At 45.6% G+C, this 22,556-nt stretch overlaps 1 protein-coding gene and 1 long non-coding RNA gene across 2 annotated transcripts in view; one reads left to right on the top strand and one right to left on the bottom strand.

The window, feature by feature from the left end:
- Positions 1-1,231: 1,231 nt before the first annotated feature.
- LOC127682887 (uncharacterized) lies at positions 1,232-12,094 on the bottom strand. The gene is made up of 3 exons (XR_007977442.1): positions 12,006-12,094; positions 4,938-5,037; positions 1,232-1,825 (listed from the first exon to the last, which is right to left on the bottom strand). It is a non-coding gene; the product is annotated as an uncharacterized LOC127682887 (long non-coding RNA).
- A 41-nt stretch (positions 12,095-12,135) lies between these two features.
- Positions 12,136-22,556, top strand: part of Tspan2 (tetraspanin 2) — a 39,512-nt gene continuing 29,091 nt past the window's right edge. The window contains exon 1 of the mRNA XM_052179623.1: positions 12,136-12,288. Within this exon, the coding sequence (XP_052035583.1) occupies positions 12,220-12,288 (69 nt within the window). The 5' untranslated portion in view covers positions 12,136-12,219. The remainder of the gene's footprint in view (positions 12,289-22,556) is intronic.

The following is a 22,556-nucleotide window of genomic DNA, read 5'->3' as shown; positions in this document are numbered from 1 at the left end:
GCATGTGGTACATTTCACACATGTAGGCAAAACACTCATTAAAATAAAATAGAAAATAAATCTTAAAAAAGAAATCCGCAGGTGTTTAATAAAGTTGCATAGTATTCACATATAGCCATGTGCTTTAGATCATTCTCTGATTATGTATAATGCCTAATGCTTGTCAATGCTATGCAACTAGCTGTAAGACTGTTTGGAGAATGACAAGAAAACATCTTTACTTATTAAATGCAGGTGCAACTTTCCCCCCAACACTTTATATTCCCAGTTAGTTGAATTTACAGATCAGAAGTCTAACGATTCTCATCTGTGTCCAGTGAAGTGGGACCATGGTCAAGGCCCCCTCAGGCCTACCGCCTTCTATCCCTGTAGGCGGGTGGAGGCAGCCCTCCCCTTAAACACACGGCTGCCACATCATCAAACCAGCAGGAAAGCCCATGTAGAAGTTGCCAGTATTTCCATACCTCACTTGAGTTCCCACTTCATTCAGCCTGTTCCCTCTTGCACTAGTCTCTGTGCCTTACACTGGCCCTAGCAGGAGGCCTTTCCTCTGCATCCCCAGAGAAAACACTACTGGGCCTGGGTATGGGGGCCACCCTGTAACCGGGAGCCGGCTAAGACACCACGCATCTCAGCACGTGTGCTAACTAGCATCCCTTTCCTAAGTTTCTGGGCTAGCCTTGAGACAGGAATGCTCTCACAAGCAACAGTTTATTTTCGAGCCTTAGTCTGTCACCTTGCAACTAGGATTTTGATGTCTCCTCTCTGTTTTCTGAGACTGAGAAAACATGCAATTGTTGTCTGTTTAAATTTCCCTTTTACTGAGTACTTCTTAAGTCTTTTCACTCTCTTTAATATGGAGTTGCTTGCCTTTAATTTATGTGTAGGAATTTTTAAATATTCTGGACATCATTTTCACTCAGCATCTAGTGTAGCAAGATCGCTCAAACCCCTGCAGATATCCAAATCCACACATGCCCAAGTCCCTATGGGAAATGGCACATTTGTATATAATCGACACACATCCTCCCACACACTTGAAACCATCTCTCCTTTATTTACATCACCTAATGCAAGTAGATGCTACACAGTGCTCATCATGCCAGCACAAAACATCTCTATCTGTTCAGAACAGACACAATTTTTTTTAAAAAAAAATGCATTTGCTGTACAATTGGTTATATCCACAGATATAGATATGAACACAGAGGGTCAACTTTCTGTATTTTTTTTGTCTTTGTGGGGACTGGGCAGAGATTTCATTATCTATAGCTGAGTAATTATAAACACCCCCTTCCCTACTGTAATTATATGATTTAGTTGGCTAGTATCTTATTTGCATAAAAGGTTCATCATCTTAGAATAGCTCTTCAAAGCAAGTGGACAATTTGTGATGCACTTAGGGAACCTATTAGGAATTTAGAATCATTTCTCAGGCTTTCAGGCAAGATGAACTAGGAAGTTATGGGCATTCTCCTGTATGGTGCTCGGTATGTTGGTTATTGTCACCCACCAGCTCCACCCAGTCAGATACCGAAAACACAAGTTCTTCTCACTCATGAGCTCAGGGTATGCGGGTTTTGCTCACCTATGCCTGCTGGGATGGGAAGGGCTGTGTTTGCTGGGGGAATATCACTGGGGAACTGCATTCCTGTGGGTCTCGGGCCTCCCAGCCTTCAGTCCAGAGCGTATATAATTACATCTGCTGCATCTCAGGCCGCTGGATTAGAAGTAAATCTACATCTTGGGCTCTCCTGATTCAACAAGTCAACTGGGATCTTCAATCTTTCATAGCCATGGGAGCCAATTCTCTATAGTAGAGCTCCTGCATAAATATACAATGATGAACATGCACAGGTCTTCTCTAGAATGTAGAAGGACTTAGACACTGATAATTTCTGTCTTGGTCTTTGGAATTCATTGAAACATATAGATGAGGGGGGATTCATGCTAACATTATGATATATTTTTAGCCCATGTTGTTTTTAGATTTATTCAATGAGACAAAGAATGTGTGGGGGTCAGAGGATACCTCAGGGAGTCATTTCTTTCTTCCCACCATGTGGGCCCTAAGGGACTAAAATCACATTTGGCAGCAAGTGCCGCTATTCACAGAGCCATCTTGCTGCTTCATATTCTGTAATTTTTAAAGGAGCCTTTTCTAATTCACATGATTCCTGCAGGAGTCACCTATGAGGCAGGATAAACGTTTAGATTTAGTGCTCAGACAGACCTGAGCCAGTTCTGTTTCTGTGCAATCTGACCCCTGCAAAAGTGAAACTAAAACAGGCCAGTTGTTTCAAAACCCTCTGCCTAAGCCACAGGATCTTTCTGTTTCCCATGAACTCTCTTCTCGGTGGTCTTTGCCCTGTCTTTTGAGCCACCTGTCCCCACAAGCATACAAACAACCCTTTGTCTCAGCAGCAAATACCAGAAACTAAAAAAACAAAAATCAAAAAACAAAAAAGCAAAGGAAGCCATTGCCGCCTGATGCCACTGGAAAAAGATTGCAAGAGAAGAGCCCTGCGACTGGTGACCATGGCGACAGTGTGTAATCAGCAAACCCAAGCCCTTGCTTTCCTTCCTTCTCTGGGCATCCATAAAATGGTTGGTTTAGAAACCCTGAGTCCACAGACTGTTTTCCAGCAGCTACATAGCAACCAGATCCATACACAGCAAACCCAACAGTCAAAAATCACTCATGCTGTATTTATCAAAGCCAGAGTTATGACAGCAGGCACAGCAGGCTTCCTTTCCTAACAGGAGGGCACACTTGACGTCTGAGCTACCTTCTCCATTAAATCCAAAATGCTGTGTGAAATACGTGAGCATTTCACACACACACACACACACACACAAGGGCATGTACACACACATGTATAAACATTAATGCAAATACATACACACACACACAAGGGCATGTGCATGCACAAGTATAAACATTAATGCAAATATGTACACACACACACACAAACACACACACACACTACTGAGCTACCACAAAAAGAAGAGAAGGTCAAAAGGAACTGAAAACAAGAACCTTGGGAGGTCAGCAGGTGGCAAAGCCACGCCTCTGCCCAGAGTCTCTGTGAACAGTTTCCATGGCTTGGGGTTTGTGACGTTAAGCCTGAAATCCTAGACTAAAATAGTCTGTTAGGATGCCCCACCCAAACCTGCCCCATCCCTGGAACTACATTCTCAAGATTCGAAATAAACTCACTGTGCAAAAAAAGGGCAAGGAAACACCTGTGTTTTGATTTGGTGTGGGTGTGAAGCAATCTTCCCGAAGAACACAACCACTAGCTAGTGACTGCTGTCTGAGTTAGCAAGGTGCCACTGCCTTGAAATGAGCTGCAGAAGGCCAGGGGTGTCCCCTTGGGGGAACAAAACTCCAGCTGAAAACTCAGAACTGTCTCACAACCCACTAGGAAAATGAGCAACATTACCTTGTATTTATTTATTTATTTATTTATGTTTTTCAGGGCAGGATTTCTCTGTATAGCCCTGGCTGTCCTGGAACTCACTCTGAAGACCATACTGGCCTCGAACTCAGAAATCTGCCTGCCTCTGCCTCCCAAGTGCTGGGGTTAAAAGCATGCGCCACCACCGCCCTATTACCTTGTTTTTAAATTAATGTTTTACACCACCCAGTAGGGCCAGCACAAATGGTCCCAAGATGGCAATCTGAGTTCTAGCCCCAAGGACCCACATGGTGGAGGAGAGAAGCCATTCTCACAAGCTGTCTGCTGGCCGCCACATATGCATGATGCTGTGCCCACACAGAGACAAACTCACATTAAACAGACAGATGTAACAAACATTTAAAGTAAATAATAAATCACACAATATACAGGGCACAAGGCACTAAAGCCATAGGCAGAAAACTCCCCAGGTGACAAAAGCGGGTGACCAGGGCTCAGGGGTTGCAGTCAGGAAACACCAGCAGTCCACCTCTGCTGCTTCTTCCTGTGTCTGATGAGCTGGCAGTGTCCTGCCTCCACTCGTCTTGTTCTTCATTGACCCATATTCTTGATTTTCTTCTTTTTCCCAGGGACTGGAAACATATCTTTACCTTACCCATGAAGAAGGAACTAAATAGTCTCGCCTCTTGCTCTGTCACTCTCCCAGCTAGCCTTCTTGAAAGTCGATCACTGTGGCTTCCTGCCATCCACTGGGCCCTCCCCAAGCTTTCTAAAAGGCCCTAACCCTGGCAGTAGTGCCCGCAGAACCAGGTCACCAAACCCAATGAACTGCTACACTATTGCTGACCAACTTTGCAACGTGAACTTCCTCCTTCCAGAAATTCTCCTGCCTCTGTCTCTGGGGCATGGCTTTCTATAAATAAATAATTAATATATATGTAGCAGTAAATTGACCTGGTAGCTATATATCTTTACCTTGTGTTAGTCCCCAATAATTACACAGATAAATCAATATTTACTTAAAGCTATATACCTCAATAGTGGAGCAGTTAATTGATCTACCTTATACTTGTATGCTAATCTGACCACCACTCAGCCCTACCCCAGGATACTTGCACATTAGTGTTGATCTGGCTCTTTGGGCTTCAGGTGTGTTTCCATGATCTCTCTCTAGAGATCATGGAAAATGATCTCTAATGGTTCCAAATCCTCCTCACTGATCTGCATCTCCCTCTCTTTCTCTCTCCTCCCTCTGGTTGGCAGACATCCCGCCCTGTTGTCTATTCTGCCCAGCCATTAGGTGATCAGCATTTATTGACAAGGCAGAGAATAAATGGTAAGAACTGTTTACACAAACTTGAGACAGGAGATTCTCAGTATAAGCATTGCAATGCCATGTCTGGATTGAAACAAGCTATGTGCTCAGAGAAATCAGCAATTGAATAACACAAAGGTAAACTTTCTACAGTGTACAAAGGCATCATTTCTACACCTTTCTTCTCAGTTTCCTCTTACCTTGTTGGTCTCTTCTTCCCATGCTTCTTTAAGTGTTTGCTGTGGTTTATATGGATGCCCCCCTGCCTTAGTTTCTGTTCCTTCAACTAAATACAACACCCTGAAAAACACAACCGAAAGGAGAAAGGGTTGGTTTTGGTTCACAGTTCAGGAGCACAGTTCATCGTGACTGAGAAGGAATGTGCCTAAGGTAGCTCAGGTCTCATCCCCAGTCAGGAAGCGAGAGTGACGGCTGCCACTCCTCAGTTCCCTTTCTCCAATTTGTACATCCCAGGACCCCCTTCCTGACAGGGAATGGTCCTGCCCAAGGTTGAGAAGGGTCTTCCTCCATCACTTAACCTAGTCAAGACAATCCCACAACAGCATGCCCAGAGCCTGGAGAAGCCCTCACAGCAGTTGTCTTAGGTGTTCCAGATCCTGCTGACAATAACAGTGACCATCTCATTCCCTCAAGATTCACTCAGAAAGGTTTGTTCCCATGCTCAGTGTTACTGAGAGGTGGAGTTTACTGAGGGTCTTCAGCTCTTCCGGGAAAGGGATAATGAGATCCCTATCTCTTCCCCTTTCCTATCTTCTCCTTGAGTGAAGTGGGTAATCTTGCTCCATCAGAGGCTTTCACCAAGACATACTTTACCACAGGCCCAAAGCAATGGGACCCATCGGTCAAGGAAGTATCAACACTGTTAGACAAAACTGTTCTCTTTATTAGTTGCTTACCTCAGGGATCTGGCATAGTAATGAAAATCTTACTAGAAGTGTCTCTTCCACCCACGCAGGATGCTGTTCTAAACTTCATTTCCAGCTGTATTTCTTCCTACACAATTGACACTGTGCCTCGAAGGACCTGCCTTCTTTAAGGATCTATCATTTGCCCATCCCGAACCTGATTATGGTACATTTACCATGGGTGTAAAACTCTCTGGACCACCAGCTTGAAAAATACTGTAAATGTTGAGAGAAAAATAACTACAATGTGAATAATAAACATTCCTATGTTAAAAGAGTGACAATTCTATGCTTTCAATAAGATTGAAGAAAGATGGCCAGTTGGATTAATCATTAAAAATACTTTTTGTTGGGGCTGGGGAGATGGCTCAGGGGTTAAGAGCACCAACTGTTCTTCTGAAGGTCCTGAGTTCAAATCCTAGCAACCACATGGTGGCTCACAACCATCTGTAATGAGATCTGATGCCCTCTTCTGGTGTGTCTGAAGACAACTACAGTGTACTTACATATAATAAATAAATAAATCTTAAAAAAAATACTTTTTGTTGATCAAAGTGACATACACCTTTCATCCCAGCACTTGGGACACAGAAGCAGGGACCTGTGAGCTCAAGACCAGTTTGGTCTGCAAAGCAAGTTCCACCATGCCAGTCAGAGCCACACAGGGAGACTCTGTCTCAATAATAATCATAATAATAATAATAATAATAAGAAGAAGAAGAAGAAGAAGAAGAAGAAGAAGAAGAAGAAGAAGAAACAAAATATAATAATCTTTAAACAATATAGTAATAAATATTTTTCAAAAAAGATAAATCTGTGAAGGAGGTATTTAATCCAGGAGTTTAGAGAAGCCCAGAGTGGCACACATCTATAATTCTAGAACTCTGTGAGAGCAGGCAATCACAAGTTCATGGCCAACCTGGGTCATGTAATAAGACCTCGTCCAACAAACAAACAAAAAACACTACCAAAATATTAAGGTGATTTATGCTGAACTCTGTGTCGTATGGCTAGCAATATATAACATATTCATAAAGGCATAAACTCATCAAAGAAAACACTAACCCTACCAATCCCACCAAGGGAAGAATTTTCATAATTCTATTTGACAAATGGGATTAAATGCAACTAAAAAGATTCTGCACAGCAAAAGAAGTGATCACCAGAATGAAGAAGGAACTTTCAAAGTAGGAAAAATATTTATCTCTTTACACAAGATTGGAGATTTATAGCTACAAAACTCAAAGAACTCAAAAAATTAAACAAAAGAAACCCTAAATCACTTCATTAGTAAGTGAGTCAATGAACTGACTAGACTGTTAAAAAACACGATCTAGAAATGGTCAATAAACACTTAGAATAATACAATAAATAATCGAGAAGGTGTTCAACATCCTTAGTCAGGAGGGAAATAGAAATTAAAGTGTCTTTAAGATTTCATCTCAACCCTAATCAGAATGACTATCACCAAGGAAACACAGGACAACAAATGCTGGTGAGGATGTGGGGGAAGGGAGCATTGTGAACCAGGCAGGTCAACATACTACAGAGATACCTGCATGTTTATGTTTAATACTGCACTATTCACAACAGCCAAGAAGTGCAAGCCGCCTAGATGTCTACCAGCATATGAATGAATAACGAAATGTGCTTTATAAGCACATGAATCCTATGAAATTTTGCAGCCATGGGAAAAAAATGAAACCATGACATTTGCAGAAAAATAGATGTATCTGGAAATAGTTATGTTAAGCAAAATAAGCCAGATTCAAAGAGATAAATGCCATGTTTTCCCTCATATGTGGAGCCTAGATTTAAGAGTAAATGGTAAATGTATGCATATATGAGTGTGTGTGTGTGTGTGTGTGTGTGTGTGTGTGTGTGAGAGAGAGAGAGAGAGAGAGAGAGAGAGAGAGTGTTTATATGTGAGTGTAGGTCACCAAACTAGCAAAGGACTCAGTAGAGGAGAACAAAGAATTTAGGAGAAGTAAGAACTAGGCACTGAAATATATTAATAAGGAAGCAGAAAGTAAGACTTAGAGGAAGAAGAAGAAAGGGAGCCATTTGGAAGGGGAGGGACAGAGAGAGGACAAGGAGGAGGAAAAGACTGACACCAAAGTATATCAACACAGAATGTACAAAGACGCCATGTTGAATGAAACCCACTATTAAATCGACAAAAGTAAATCTGTGTCATATCAAAAGAGAGAAATTGTCAGTAGCATCTTATCTTGATGCTTAATGGTTGTTCATTTAAAACTATATGCTATTTTAGTCAACGGTACTCTAAAAATAATTTTGAGGATATCTCAGTCCCTAAGAAGCTAATTAACACTCGGAGTCTTACAGATCTCAAGAGAAAAAAGTAATTCATTTTGACCACTATGCAGTCATTTTTGTCCAGACAAGTATAAAAAGAAAGTTGAGAGAAAAAAATCTTTGAAGCATAAAAATGCTTTATTTTAGATTTACCTGAAAATATGTGTTTAAGGAGAAAAGGGAAATCTGTAAAATTCCTCCTGTTCAAGAAGAGCTTGTTCATTTGCCTTCAAAAAGATGACAGTGGGTGGTGGATCACACTAGCAGGCAGTTTCTACTGCGAGTATTGAAGCAAGAATTGTAACAGTTTTCTTTAAGACATTTAATATTTGAGATGCACCAAAAATGACATCCGTTTAAAAAAATCCAAACTTACAAGAAATAATTGTACATATCCATTTGAATGTGTGAGGATAAATGCAGTACAGTGTCAATTATGTGAGAGCAAGGTTGCCTTCCAGTGTGGGGCCAGACTGCCTAACAGGAAGTGCAGGTCCGTGCCTGTGATGACACTCCTTACCTCAACAGGGGTTGGATATTTCTCAAACGCTATCAAATGGTAGACCTGAAATCTACACATTTTGGGAGATTTATTAATTAAAAAAAACCATAAGCAAACATTTGGACTTTAATGTCACCTGTGCTAAAGAGATTGGGATGAACAGTTGTAATCCAAAATGAATAAGGGATTTGCAAGCAGGACAGCTAGGCAGGCAGTGGCGACACACACCTTTAACCCCAGCGCTCGGGAGGCAGAGATCTCTGTGGTCTGTGGGAGGCCAGCGTGGTCTACAGAGTGAGTTCCTAGACAGTCAGGGATACACAGAGAAACCCTGTCTTGAAACAAACAAACAAACAAGAAAAACAATCAGACAGCTGTACACCTAAGAAGGGAGATGAAAACAGGATGTTTATTGGGGAATCTATGTGATGATGATTTGGTGTTTGCTGCCTGATATTTTGAGTTTGTTCTATATCTGAAAATACTCATAATAAAATGTAGCAAGGGATGGGCAAGAGAAAATATTTTCCATAATCATTTTTTGCACATGTAGCACTGTAGCACCATAGTGCTGGCAATTAGTCTAAAGGTTAATGTCCTTGTTGTGACATTTAATGTATCCTTTACTTGAATATAATAATGTATCTTAAAATATGTCATTATCTAAGATGCTCTCAGCCACCATGGCACATGATACAATCACATACTGAAAACTAAAGGAGAGCTGGAGAAGTGGCTAGTGGTTAAGAGTGCTTCCCGAACTTCTGCTGATCTGGATTCTGTTCCTACCATCATGCCAGGTGACTTCCAAGCACCTATAACTCCAGTTTTTGAGGATCTGACAGTCTCTTCCAGCCTCTGAGACTACCTGCATACCTACGTATGTACAAGCACACACACACACACACACACACACATAAGGCGGGATGGTCTAAAACTAGAGTCAAAAGTGGCTTTGGAATTGGAGTAATGTCATCTATAGCCTAGAGTTTTTCAACATTCTGCTATGTTGGCCTCAGTGTTGGGTCTGTCCCCAGCCTGGTATCAAGAAGGATACAAATTCTAGTAAAAGATCTATATTCAACAACAGTGAGAAGAGAGAGCAACAGGTTCCCAGGAGCCACCACTCCCATCCCATTAGCTTCAATACCTGTCTGTTTTATTTTCTGAGCTATAAGGGAAAAGGATTGCCTTAAGGTGGGGAGCGGTAACTCACCTTTATCTTAAGCCAGCCCTGCCAAACAGCTTAAGACCTAACTTTGTAAAGGGAGCTTTTATGATTAATTTCAATCAAAGTTTTAATGAGATCTAGAATCAACTGGGAGACAAGGCTCTAGTCATGTAAGTGAGAGAGTAGCTTTAGCTAGGTTAATTGGGGTGAGGCCTGCCCACTGTGGGTGGCACCGTTCCCTGGGTTGAAATCCTGCTTCAAACCCAAGCATTTATAACTCTGACTCTTTTTTTTTTTTTTTTTTTTTTTTTTTTGGTTTTTAGAGACAGGGTTTCTCTGTGTAGCCCTGCCTGTCCTGGAACTCACTCTGTAGACCAGGCTGTCCTCGAACTCAGAAATCCTCCTGCCTCTGCCTCCCAAGTGCTGGGATTACAGGCGTGCGCCACCACGCCCGGCATAACTCTGACTCTTGACACTGAATACAATGTGGCTAGCGTGCCTCAAGTTCCTGCTGTGGTGACTTCCATCATGATGGGCTGAGTGCTTGAACTGTGAGTGGGTTTCTCCTTTGCTGCTTTATCACAGCAACAGGAAAAGTTGTGAAGCTATGGGTTGAGTATATGCTGCAGATCTAAAAGTGTCACGTTAGGCATGCAATGAAACATTTCTAGTAAATGCACAAGGTTTACAGGATGGGAGAACAATGGATTTATTGCATATCATAATAGGAGTTCTGTTCCTAGAGACTACAGAATATATAATCTGTAAATATTACAGACATAAAATTCAACAGTATGACACAATGGTATAATATCACTGTTCCCTCAGCTGATTTACTGAATGCCTACTGGGTAGTAGAGACCACTCATTAATTTAGTTCCTCTTTCAAAGCAAAACAGAGGTGAAAAGACCAGAAACTGAACCCAGGGCTCCGCCTCTGCATACCTAATGACTTCATCTCTGTCTCTAGTTCACTGTTGCTACCAGAAGCAGCACTTTCGTTTTCCTTCTCAGTTTCATAAATAAAATTCACTAGCTTCTCAAAGACAGAGACATGCCTGCCGGTAACATGGTAGAAATGGAATGAATGGTTAGTAATGTCCTGGCTACTTTATACCATACTTCAGGCCCCTCCCTGATCTGCTGACTTTACATAGGTTAACTCCTTAATCGTCACAACTCTTTTGAAACAGGTACTACAGTCTCCATACTGAGATGGAAGAGGCCCCAGGGTAATGGGATAGTGGGGGCACATCAGTCAAGTGCCTCCCCTCTGTGATTTGCTCTGATGCCCTCCTGATTCCCTCACCTTGTCCATCTCCCTGACTCCCTGACTAGGGTGTGCCTCCTCTCCTCTCCCTTTCCCCTTCCTCCCCTGACCCCTCACCAAGCCCCTGCTGTCTCTACTGGCACCTATTTTAAAAATCAGGATCAGGTCCACTCTTCCTGAAAAGCCTTCCTTAGTCAAGGCAGAGAGGCCAGGCTCTTGCCCAGCACCTACCCACCTCACCTCCCTCCAATAATTTGCTTGCTTTCAGATCTGTACCCTCCAGTAAAGATGTGATAGCAAGCCTGGTATTCTTTTGGTGTCCCTAGGGCTTGCTACTATGCCTGGCCTATAATTGGCACTTAGAGTGTTGCTAAATTAATGCACAAGCTCCCTGATTTTACACTTTCCTGTCTCCCCCGTGCCGTCTGACACCACATATTGTAGACACTTAGTCAACTGAAGTGGGTGCCCGATTCTTCACCAGTCGCCCAGCTTAATAAAAACAAAGCAAAACAGAATTCGCCCCCTTTCCCTGATCTACACATCTCGGTCTAGACCCTGAGAATTTGGACTTCTTTCAAGGCCCCCAATCTGTCAAACCTAGCAGGATGTGAGTGAGAGGTCTGACTCCCTTTCCCTGGCCTGGCAGGGCTTGGACTGGGCTGGGTGGGAAGCAGTGTCAGGGCCTCCTCCTGGCGCGCCTACTCCCAGTTCTTGCCTATTAAGGTAACAGTCCTCTAGGAACGCAGCAGCAGGAGGGAGGGTCCCCAGCAGCGGCCTCCGCCCACCCGCGGCCTGGGCGCTTGCAGGACTCTGCTTAATCGCAGCCCTGGACCCTCTCTGCCTGGCGCCTCAACACCGAGTCTCTACCGGCTTCACCGGTCCTATTGACTTTACTATCTGAAGTCATCTCCCTAGGTTTCTATAGACACCCAGGGTAACTTCAACCATCATCGAGGGCCTCAAGGGACTCTGGGCACCCGGCACTTATTAAATGGGCCCCGCGTCTCGGGTGGGCGCACAGATGCTCGGATAGGTACAGGAGCCCAAGCCCACCAGTGTGGACGAAGGTGGTACTACCTCCAAGAGCCAGAGCGGGTGCGTGGAACCGGGATCTCCACCCCAGGGCGCCCCAGCCCCAGCCTGCTGGCCGCTTGCGTCCAAATCCCCGCCCGCAGACCACGCCCACAGGTCACGCCCCTCCCAACCCGCCCCGCCCCTCCCGCCGGCGCCCGCAGCTCCCGGGGCTCGGCGCGGGCCTGGGGAATCGGGAGCCCGCCGCCGGGGTCGCAGCATGGGGCGTTTTCGCGGCGGCCTGCGGTGCATCAAGTATCTGCTGCTCGGCTTCAACCTGCTGTTCTGGGTGAGCCCCGAACCGGCGGGCCGGTTAAGGGACCAGGGTCCCCGGGGAGGTGACCGCAATAGAGTTGGGCCATAGAAGAGGGCAGGATGTTCAGAGGCGCTTAGCAGACAAAGAGGGAGGGGACAGATGGAGAGAGAGAGGACACAGAGAAGCTTGAGCTACCAGAGGTTGTGAGAAGAGGAGACATGGTGCGATGCTCCCCCTAAAGGAGCCATCATCTTCGGCGGCATCTCTCGGCGGGTGGCGCCAGGTGCGGGGACCTAGCCGGCCCCCATATCCCGAGGGCTGGGGGCCTGGAGGGCCGTGCTCCCTTCATCCTGCCGTGTACACACACCCACTTCTCGCGCTGCCTTCTCCGGGGAGCCCGGCGGCCCGGCCAAGGCTCTGGGAGGGAAATCCCTACCGTGGGGCTGCCTGGGGTGGCGCCCCAACCAAGAGTGTGTGGACACGCTGCCTGGCGCTGGTGGTTTGTTGGGAAAATAACGGACAGTAGAGAAAATTGAAGGAGTGGGGGAGAATCGTCCTTTTCTTGGGCATAAGGGGAAGGTACTGCTGGGTGGGCAGTGTTGGGTGCTATTCTATGAGGGGCTGGAAAATGGAGGGGTTTTGGAATGGCAGCAACGTCCCCCAGGGTCCCTGCCGAAAACCAGTATTCCTGAAATGATCTCATTCAACTTTGCAGGGTGGCGTAGACCTGGCAGCATTCCTGGGTAGAGATACGTAAAGATAGCCAGAGAGAAGGCCACAGCCCCAGTCTCCTGTGTTAGCAGGGCACAGTTAGGGGTGTACCATCCCTGGGATACTCTCTCCCGAGCCCTGGAAAACTGTCAGAGGTCCATTCTGCACAGTCCCTATTGGCCTTCCAGTGAGAGAATGCCAGCCAGTGTAGCTGCTCAGATAGACCCTGGGGGAAGGCAGGAGTGTTGCTTCAGGGGAAGTGGGTAGCATCAGGAGTAGAGATGCTTTGGGATGCTTTGAAACTACTGGGCTGGCGGCGGTGGTTGTCCCATCTGCTCTGAGGAGATTGTATGGACAATAAGTAATGAATTATTGAACGATGTGACTAGCAACCCATTAACCCTGAAGCCTGGTGACTCCAGCAACTGTGAGCTCTTCAGAGACCACGTGGCCATGACCAACATTGGTCAGAAGCGAACAGTTTGGAGGAGGTACCTGGGGACACCCCTGTATTTTAAAAATACACATAGACTTTGTACAACTTGGCATTTGCACCCATCACACTCCAGGAAGAAGTCTTTCTGAGTACCCTTGTGCTGTATTTTGTTTTGAAGAAGTCTGGCTTAATTTCAAAGGTTGTTAATTATAGGTGCCCCATTGCAGTGACACCTGTCACTCTCACTGCTTACAATGCCAAACATTTGTGAGAACCAGGGAGAGAAGTCTCCCAGGCTGGGTTTAGCGCTTATTTTGTGCCACTTCCCCAGATTTATCAAACCTTTGCAGTGGGTCAGGGACAGCGCTGGCACCTTCCAGCCATCTATGCACCCCTTCCTTACACAGTGTGCATGTGCAAGCAGGGCATCCCCGTTTTCGTAAGCAAAGACACAGAGACTCAGATAGGTCCCACAGCTGTTGAGTGACAGAGACAGAATTCAAAGGCTGCCTCCTCCAACTTCATCCTGTGGGAGGTTCAGTTACCCAGCTGTCCCCAGAATGTGGCTCCTGGGTCAACAAGCATCAGGGCTCCCTGGGAAACATACATTTTTTTTTTCAGAAACATACATTCTCACTCAGCCCAGGCAGTGTGGGGGAGGGGCCCAGCAAGCTATTCTAGAAAGCATCCAAGTAATCTTAACCCACGGGCATGTTTCAGAACCACTATTAAACAATTACTAGATGGATGTTGTTCCCAAAGCTGCTACTGCAGCTTAGAGAACAGCCCATGGAGAAAAGCATGAAGAAAGTAAGAGAGGGTGACCACGTGACAAGTTTCACACCCAGGTCATAAGCACAGGGATGAAGTAGCACTCCAGTGAAGTCTGAGTGTCTGTCACTGAGACTGGCCTTTCCTGAATGTGATCTAAATACAGAGTTCAGAAAAGCAATCCCAGTACCAGCAAGGAGCCTAAACAACTTCTCCTGAGAGAATGGGGGTGCGGTGGGGTGGACGAAGGGCAGGGAGCAGGGCAAACAATTGTGAGCCACCTGAGTGCCAGCCATGGGGCCTGAGGGCAGGGATCCAAAGCGTGGTGCGCCTAGATGAGGGGGCAAGCCAGAGCCCGCGAGCTCTGCCTCCAGGATTAGCTTTCCATCTGTACAATTAGAGGGACAGAGTTGTGTTGAGGAGGAAATGTGTGAAATATCCTAAGCCAGCCATATATAGTAGGGGCTTGAAGTTACTTGTTATTTTTGTTATTAACTGCCTGGCACAAAAGAAGCAATCAGTAACTAGTAACTGTCTTTCTCCTGGTGTTCGCACTGGCCGCACACCGTATCTGTGTATGCCAAGTGGCTTGCGTGTGACTTCTTTGGTGGACAGCTATACACTATCCTCTCAACTTAGACTTGGCTATTCCCACGCTAACATTGCCCACTCCCTGAGAGCGGGAACTTTTTCTCTTGGTTTTTTTCACAGACATTTCCCTAGCCCCTAGAATGATATCCAGCACAGGAGGTACTGAGTAACTCTCTATGGAGAGAATTAATGAGTCCTCAGGGTAGTCACCTGGATGTGAACAGCCTTCCTGACTTTTAGACATCAGCTGTCAACTTTTTCGGGAGGGCTGGCATACCTGTGCTGTTCATTGTTTAGATGCTGGACTTTGCTATCATAGTCTGAGTCCAAGAGAGAGGTAGGAGGACGGACCCAGTGACTCCCTGAGAGGAGGTAGGCCGTGGATGAGATGAGCAGCAGGTGCACTCAGCTTTCCTGGTAAAGTGAAGGGACGAACTGAGAGGGCGAGCTGCGGGCGTGGAGAGGTGGATTGTATGGGATAGTCACTCAGAGAGAATCCAGTTCCACAGAAGCTCTGGTTTCTAACAGTTTTTGCTTTGTTTTGTTTTGGCTTTGGCTTTTTTCTGATTTTGGAGCTTTCCCTGAAAGGAAGCCTTTAAGGGACTTGAGTATCCTTACACACCCATAGATGTCTTCCCTTTTGAGGTCTAGGGTCGCCCCTAGTGACAGTCCTTCCTGTCCTGCCAGAAGTTGGCCAGGAGGCAGGCACAGAGTCTGAAGAGTGTGTTTTGTGGTCTGAGAGTCAGATCTGGAGCCTCGTCCTGGCAGCTGGCTTGCCAGTCCCCTCAGCTGCGCCTCTGGCTTTCTGAACCATCAATCAGACCTTTGAGAACCAGCGCAGGAAGCCAAGCTGGACTCACATCGAGTTATGAACGCTTTAAAACCCAAAGTAAAGCCCAGTCCTTAGCCCTGCTGTTTTGATGGGGGGTGTCTGGCCTGCGTCTGCCGGGTCTGACTTCAGGATCTACGGTCAAAACACTCGGTATAGTCCTGACTGCGTTGAAATCACCTGTTTTTCCTTCCCCTCTGTTGCATAGCAACATAAACAAAACACTACAACCCACCCAGCCACATATGTTGATTGGAAGAAAAGCCCAGGCACTGTTTATTCCTTGGTTTATTGTTGTCTGCTCAGCGTTTTCCTATCATTGTGCTGCTCTGGCCTGCTCAGGGTGGCCTCCAACAGGAAGCAGGGCCGCTCCTGGCTGAAAGCTGCATGCCATATATGGCATGTGGGAAGGTGCTGTCCTTTCTTCCTCACCATGATTGATGCAACTTTGGGTTTTCACTGGGTGCTGCCTGCTAGGTGCTTCTGAAAAGACTTATCTCTTTGGCTCACAGCTTATGGTTCCTGCTCTGTCCCACACATCTCAAACAGCAACTGGCAGAGCAGCCACTTGTTAGAAAGGGTGGTGCAGGAGGTGGGGGAAGAGCCTCTGGAGTCTCTAGGACAGCCTGCTGGAGAGGCCAGAGCTATAGTCCTAGTGTTGTGATAGACCTTAGGTGGGTGTCTACAGCACGGCCATTCAAACCCAGAACTCTGAAGTGTGAGCGGTGAATTGTGGTACAGCCTGCCAGAGTTTCTTCCCAGCTCTGCAGGTCTCACTACCCTGGGGACTGGGTTCAGTTGCTTGATCCCTTTGAGCCTCTATCTTCTCATTTGTAAAATAAGCATAGTAAAGTAGTATGCAAGTCACCTTGTGATCTTTGTGTAGATAAATCCCGGCAATACATGTACAGTAAGACTCCAGCATGCACAAAGCGCATGCTCAGTAACCTACGTTCTGTTAGTGATGGTGGGCTTCAAACAGTAGAGGTGCAGGCGGGAAGACAAGATGAGGCTCCTCAAGGTAAGAGGGGGCACACACGTGCCCTACATTCAGCCAGACAAATAACTGGAGTCTTACGGTTTCCGAAAGGCATGGCGTCCTCCCTCCATGGTCTATTCACTCAGCCAGCAAGGGCTAGGTACTTGCTATAGCCTGGCATCCTGAACTGTGATCGAAATATTAAAAAACCCTTTACCTAGCCGCCATGTTGTTTTTGATAATAGCTCATCCCTTCTCTGGTCTTTGCCCTTTGAAGGCAAGGACTATTATGAGCTGGCATCCTCTCTTCTAGTTCCTTGGCGTCTGAAAGACTCAACAGGGTTCTAGATAAAAGTTTATGTGGAGAACTGCTAGGTGCCTGCCATGCCTCTGTGCTGCCAGACAGAGGCCAAGGGAAGGAGATGGCGCAGGCTTTTGTGGTCCAGGCCTCTCCTAGTATAACATGAATGTTAATACATGATACCCTATTCAATTATGTATTCAGACTTAGTAGGTCTGTACCTATAACACCCCCTGGTGAGGCTGGCACTGGTGCTCTAAAGACACTTTGAGGATCCTTGTTTGAGATGCAGTCTCAAGAGCTCAAAGGCCCTTGTTTCTGTTGCTTCAGGCTTGCTTTTGGTGGCTTTTCCAGTTACCACTTTAGCATTATTGTCTTAAGGGTTCTTCTACACCAATCCTTGGTAGTCCTAGAATCACCATCACAAGATGCATCTCACAGTGTTGTTCTAGATCGCCCTGCCTGGAGTATCTCTGGGTAACTAACCTCTATCCTCTGGTCTTAACATCGACAGGACCTTCACAACAGCCCTTCCCTGACTGAAGCAAACTGTGTTAGGGTCTCTAAAAGATGGAAGACGGTTGGAATGTCCAGCAGGCTAGAGCACACTTTACAGGTGAACGGGAGGACGTTGGTCTGCCTTTCTCACCATCCTTAGCTTTCAATAAGACAGAAATCAACAAGGCAAATTAACATGCACATGAAGTTTTGGTTTACAAAATGCTTCCACATACATGATCTCATCTGATAATGAATTGTTCATGACCTCTGTCTTCACAGTCTTTATATTTCTAATTTTCACAATAATTTAATTTGCTCTGATTTACAAGCATGGAAACTGAAAGGCACAGTAGCTAGAAGAGCCAAGGTTTTCTCATTCCCCACCTTTTCACATTATTGACGTATTGGGATGTGGAATGTGACGTATAAGGAAATATATCAGAGGATGGGGGATGGCTTGGTGGGTCAGAGTAGTTGCAGCATAGCCCTGAAAACCCACGCTCCCATCCCAAGAGCCTATGTTAAAAGCAGAGCCTGCTGCAGGAACCCAGCACTGGGTGGGGTAGAGGCAGGGAGACCACTGGGGCTTGCTAGCTGTGTCCTAGCTCCAGAGTCAACGAGAGGAATAAGACAAAAATAATAGTACACCTACATAATCCTTTGACCTTTGCATGTATAGGCACCAGGCACACACACATTCACATACAAACACATTTACACACACACACACACAGAAATGAAAAACCACTAGAGTCAGGTATGGTGGCTCCTACCTCTAACCCCAGCATGCAGAAGGCTAAGTCAGAAGGAACACCTAGCACAAGTAAGTAAGTAAGAAAGAAAGAACCTATCTAAACCAAACCAAACCAAACTTCTGCTGGCTTGGAAAATACAAGCTAGTCTAGGATTAGCTTGTAGCCAGTGTCAGGTTCAGTCTTGAAGCATTCTAGAAATAATAGAACAAAGAGGCACATAAAACACCCCAACCTGTGGCTGAAACAGAAGGGTAAGAAACGTGACTGACTCGCTTAAGGCACGTGAAAGTAAGAAGGAAATTGAAAAGAGATTCATGGAGAGTTGAGGTGTTTTGTTTTTTGTTTTTTTTTTCTTCAAGAAACCATTTTAAAATTAATTTCAGGATCTGAGGCTTGAAGGATAATGGCCCTGCTTAAGTGTGAGCCCAGCGGTAGGTTCTGCTCCTGTGAGCACAGCCTCGTGTCAGCCCTTTAGCCCTCACCACAGCCCTGTGAAGCAGTAACTGCTCTCCCCAAGTTCCACCCGAGGGAAGAGAGACACAGAGACTTGTCCAGGCCACAAAACTGGCCTGCAGCAGAGCTGGGTCTCCAGCCGAGGTGTTGAGCCTTTCTGAGTCCCCAGACTAACAGGGAGTTAGAATGAGCCTGAAAGTGACTTCTACACCTGCTCATTCAATATGGCGGCCATGCTACTGAACACATGGTGCTGTTTAGGCTTAAAATGAAATAAAACGAAATATTCTTGCCCTCAGTCCCACCTATGTATTTCAAGTACTCAGTAGCCATTGGTACTGAGTGACTACAATATAGGATAGCACAGATGGCAAATGTCTACAACACTGAGAAATTTCTCCCCCTACCCCCAGAGTGTGAGTGTGTGTGTGTATGTGTGTGTGTGTGTGTGTGTAAAAGTGCTTAGTTGTATAAGTGTGCATGCATGTATGTGGACAGCTTCAGGTATCATCCACCACTTATATATACATATATATAATTATATATAGAGAGAAATATATATATTCATTCATTTATTCATTTATTATTTTCATAAGGTCTCTCACTGCCCAGAGCCCACTGAGTAGGCTTGGCTGGCTGCAGTGAGCTTCAGGGATCCAGCCGTCTTTGCCTCCCCAGCAGTGGGATTGCAAGCCAAGCATGAGCCACCACAGCTGGCTTTCTTTACGTGAATTCTGGGAATTGAATCTAGATCTGCACTCTTGCTAAGCAAGCACCTTAATATAATTAAGCCATCTCCCCACCTCTTATTGAAGAAAATTCTGTTAGAGAATTCCAGTCTAATTATTCGTTGTTTCTTTGTTTCATCTTTTCTATTACTGGGTTTCAAATAAACTAAAGTTAAACAATGGAGTCATTGCCTCTGTAAGGAGCAGCGCTTTCTGGCATTGTTTTAAAAGCCAGGGGGAGGTTCCAGCTGTCAGGAAAAGCAGGAGACGAAAAGTATGGAAGGCAGAGGCAGAAAACTAAGGCATCAGCCCGGGTTGGGGGAGGCTTCCTGAAGATCATGCTTTCAGTTAGAATGGAACTCTGTGTCCACAAACATGGAAAGGCTCTCTCGGAAGGCACTTTCCTTCCCTACCCCTGCAGACAGAGAAGCCGAGGCGTAGAGAAATTTAGTGTCTTGTCCAGATTCTGGACAGAGTCTGACTAAACCCTCCTGCCTGTTTCTATCTCCTCTGCACGTGCTACTGTTTGTGTAGATGGGCGTGCCTGCCATCCTGTCTATGGGCATCAATATTCAGGCTGAACAGTCAAAAGAGAACATTTCTAGAAAAACAGGTATTCCTAGACATAAAGTGTTCCAAGGTCTGCTCTTTATAGTAAAGGAGAATGGAAAGAGTCAGCTTATAAGTGTGTGTGTGTGTGTGTGTGTGTGTGTGTGTGTGTGTGTGTGTGCATATGTATGTGTGTATGTGCACACACACCTAGTATTGAACTGGAGGTGACAGTCATAAGTTGTGGGGAAGAGCCAGGGAAGGTTGTGTAGAAAACTGCATGGTGCATCCTTCGTCCTGAAAGGGACTTAGCTCCTTAACAACCTCAAAGCAGGTTGTAAGAAAATTAATACTAGTAAAATGTCTAAAGAATGACAACCTAGGTCTAGTGGTGTCCAGTAGTTCATCCAAGGGCATTTCCTGGCAACAGAGTGTTTCTGCTTGTCCCAGTACGAATTCTACACACAGCACTTACTTCCTGCTGCCATTTCTCACTGGAACTATGGGAAAGTGAATAGAGAGCACTAATGCTGGTCGCTATTTAAGAGTCCTGGTTATTGGACCTGGAGGGACGGCTCAGCAGTTAAAGGCACATGCTGTTCTTACAGAAGAGCCTCTGGTTCCCAGTGTCCACATTAGTAAAGTCATGACTGCTTGGAACTCCAGTCTGGCACTCCCTTCTGGCCTCTATAGGCACCTGCACTCACGTGCACAAGAACACATATGCGTACTAGAGTGTGTGCTCACGTGAGCACACTTACAAACAGACACACAGTTAAAAGCAATAACATAGATCTTTTTTCAAATAAAAGAATCCTAATTATTTTTCTAAGCTCATCCTCTCTGCCTCCTCGAATGCTAGGTGAATGAGTGCGTATCAGTTCATCTCATTTAATGTCTCCTCTCAGCATCTGTAAGGCTCAGTATAGTCAAGCTATGACGTCAGTCTCCATGGTTCCTGAGGTCAGCGTTTGTACATGTAAAGGGCAAGGCAAGAGGTGCAGACCCAGGGGGTAAATCCAGAGCCTTAGAGAAGACAGCTCAGCCCTGGGAGAGAAAAGGCAGCCCGTGGGTGGTGGGTTTACCTCCAGGCTGCAGCCTGATGGAGCTGGGCTTTAGTTCTGCGGCTATGTGATTGTCATGGATAAAGCCATCTGCTCCCTGTGACTTTGTTTTGCTGGACAGGGAAAGCTGTGAAGCCATTTTCTTTTCCTCCAAATTCTTGCTCCTCCCTAATCTCCTCCCGTACTTTCAACCAGAAGGCATTGTGTCCATGCACTGAATAAACACGCACACCGCACACTGTCCACAGATAGTGGTAGGGTCTCAGCACCCTCTTTTCCACCCAGCTTCTATCCCCAGGTTCTTCTCTCTCCAGGAAGCTCCAGTGGCCCCTCAGCCCCCAGCACTTGTAATCCTCCTTCCAACAAGCTCAGCTGGATCGCTCCACTCCACTTTATAACAACTTCCACAAACAGAAAAAAGGCGTGTTCGTCACAAATACACAGTCAAGTGTTCTTTCCAGAGAACAAAACACTTCTGATCCTATCAAAGTTTGAATTGCAGTGCAGAGAATAAACACTGAGTCACCACAAAGCATGCTCACAGGATGGCTCAGTGGGCAAAGAGGCTCGCTACTAAGTCTGATGGCCTGAGCTCCACCCCAGGCTCCTACATGGGGGAAGATGGAGCATCTCCCCACCATATACAGTGTATACATGTGCCTATACATACACACACATGCACACCAAATAAATGAATGAATAAATAGATAGATGATTGATAGATAGATAGATAGATGATAGATAGATGATAGGTAGGTAGATAGATAGATAGATAGATAGATAGATAGATAGATAGATAGATAGACATGCTCTTACCTGAAGGAGGCACAAACTTGCCCTTATGAAGGAATAGAGGACAAATCACACTGGAGACACAGAAGCCACAGCCATTTCCAAACAGCCTTATCACCATCTGTTGTCACAGCAGTCCTTCCTCCTAGTCTATACCTGGTCCTGATGTCAAAGACAGGGCAACTGCATCCCTGTGAGGCTGTTTGGTATGAATGTCGTATGCTATTCGGCCCTTGTAGTTTTTTCTGGTTAAAAAAAAAAAATCCTTGCTCTTGAGAAAGTACCATCTGAATCCTGGCCTTGCTTTTGCTGTGTAATGCGATGAAAGTCTTGGGAGCTGGTTTTCCACTTTGAGCAAATTAGTGTCATCTTCCAAAGCAAATGAGATTGTGACATCTGCCTGCCACAAAGCTGAGGCGTAATGGGGCTTCAATCAGATCAGGAATCACAAGTGCTCATTATGAGTCCATCTAGGACGTGCATTGCCACCATGAGCAAGTATTAGCTTGAAAGCATTTAACGGAGACTCTAGAATAGAAGCCTCATTTTCAACTTTGTGTAGCTTCGTCCCAAAATGGAGACCAGCAATGAGCTGTGTTTGTGTGCACACGGCTTTCAGTGTGGTGAAGCAAGAACATAGGGCTGTCTTTCATCGAAGGGCAGCATGTCTGTCTGTGTGGCTGTAACCATGTGAAGTGTGCAAACCTTGCCCAGGAAGAGGTGCATGCAGGTTTACTCTTTGTGACCACGCGTGGTTCTCAGCACACATCCCTGAAGCAGAGGAAACCTGCTAGCTAGTGCAGGTGTGGTGGTTTCTTTTTCTGTGGGTTAGTGTTTGCTG

Source organism: Apodemus sylvaticus, chromosome 4, assembly GCF_947179515.1.
Source record: "Apodemus sylvaticus chromosome 4, mApoSyl1.1, whole genome shotgun sequence".
NCBI classification, from domain to species: domain Eukaryota; kingdom Metazoa; phylum Chordata; class Mammalia; order Rodentia; family Muridae; genus Apodemus; species Apodemus sylvaticus.
The sequence above is the reverse complement of the archived record's forward strand: the minus strand, read 5'-3'. Positions and strand labels throughout refer to the sequence as shown.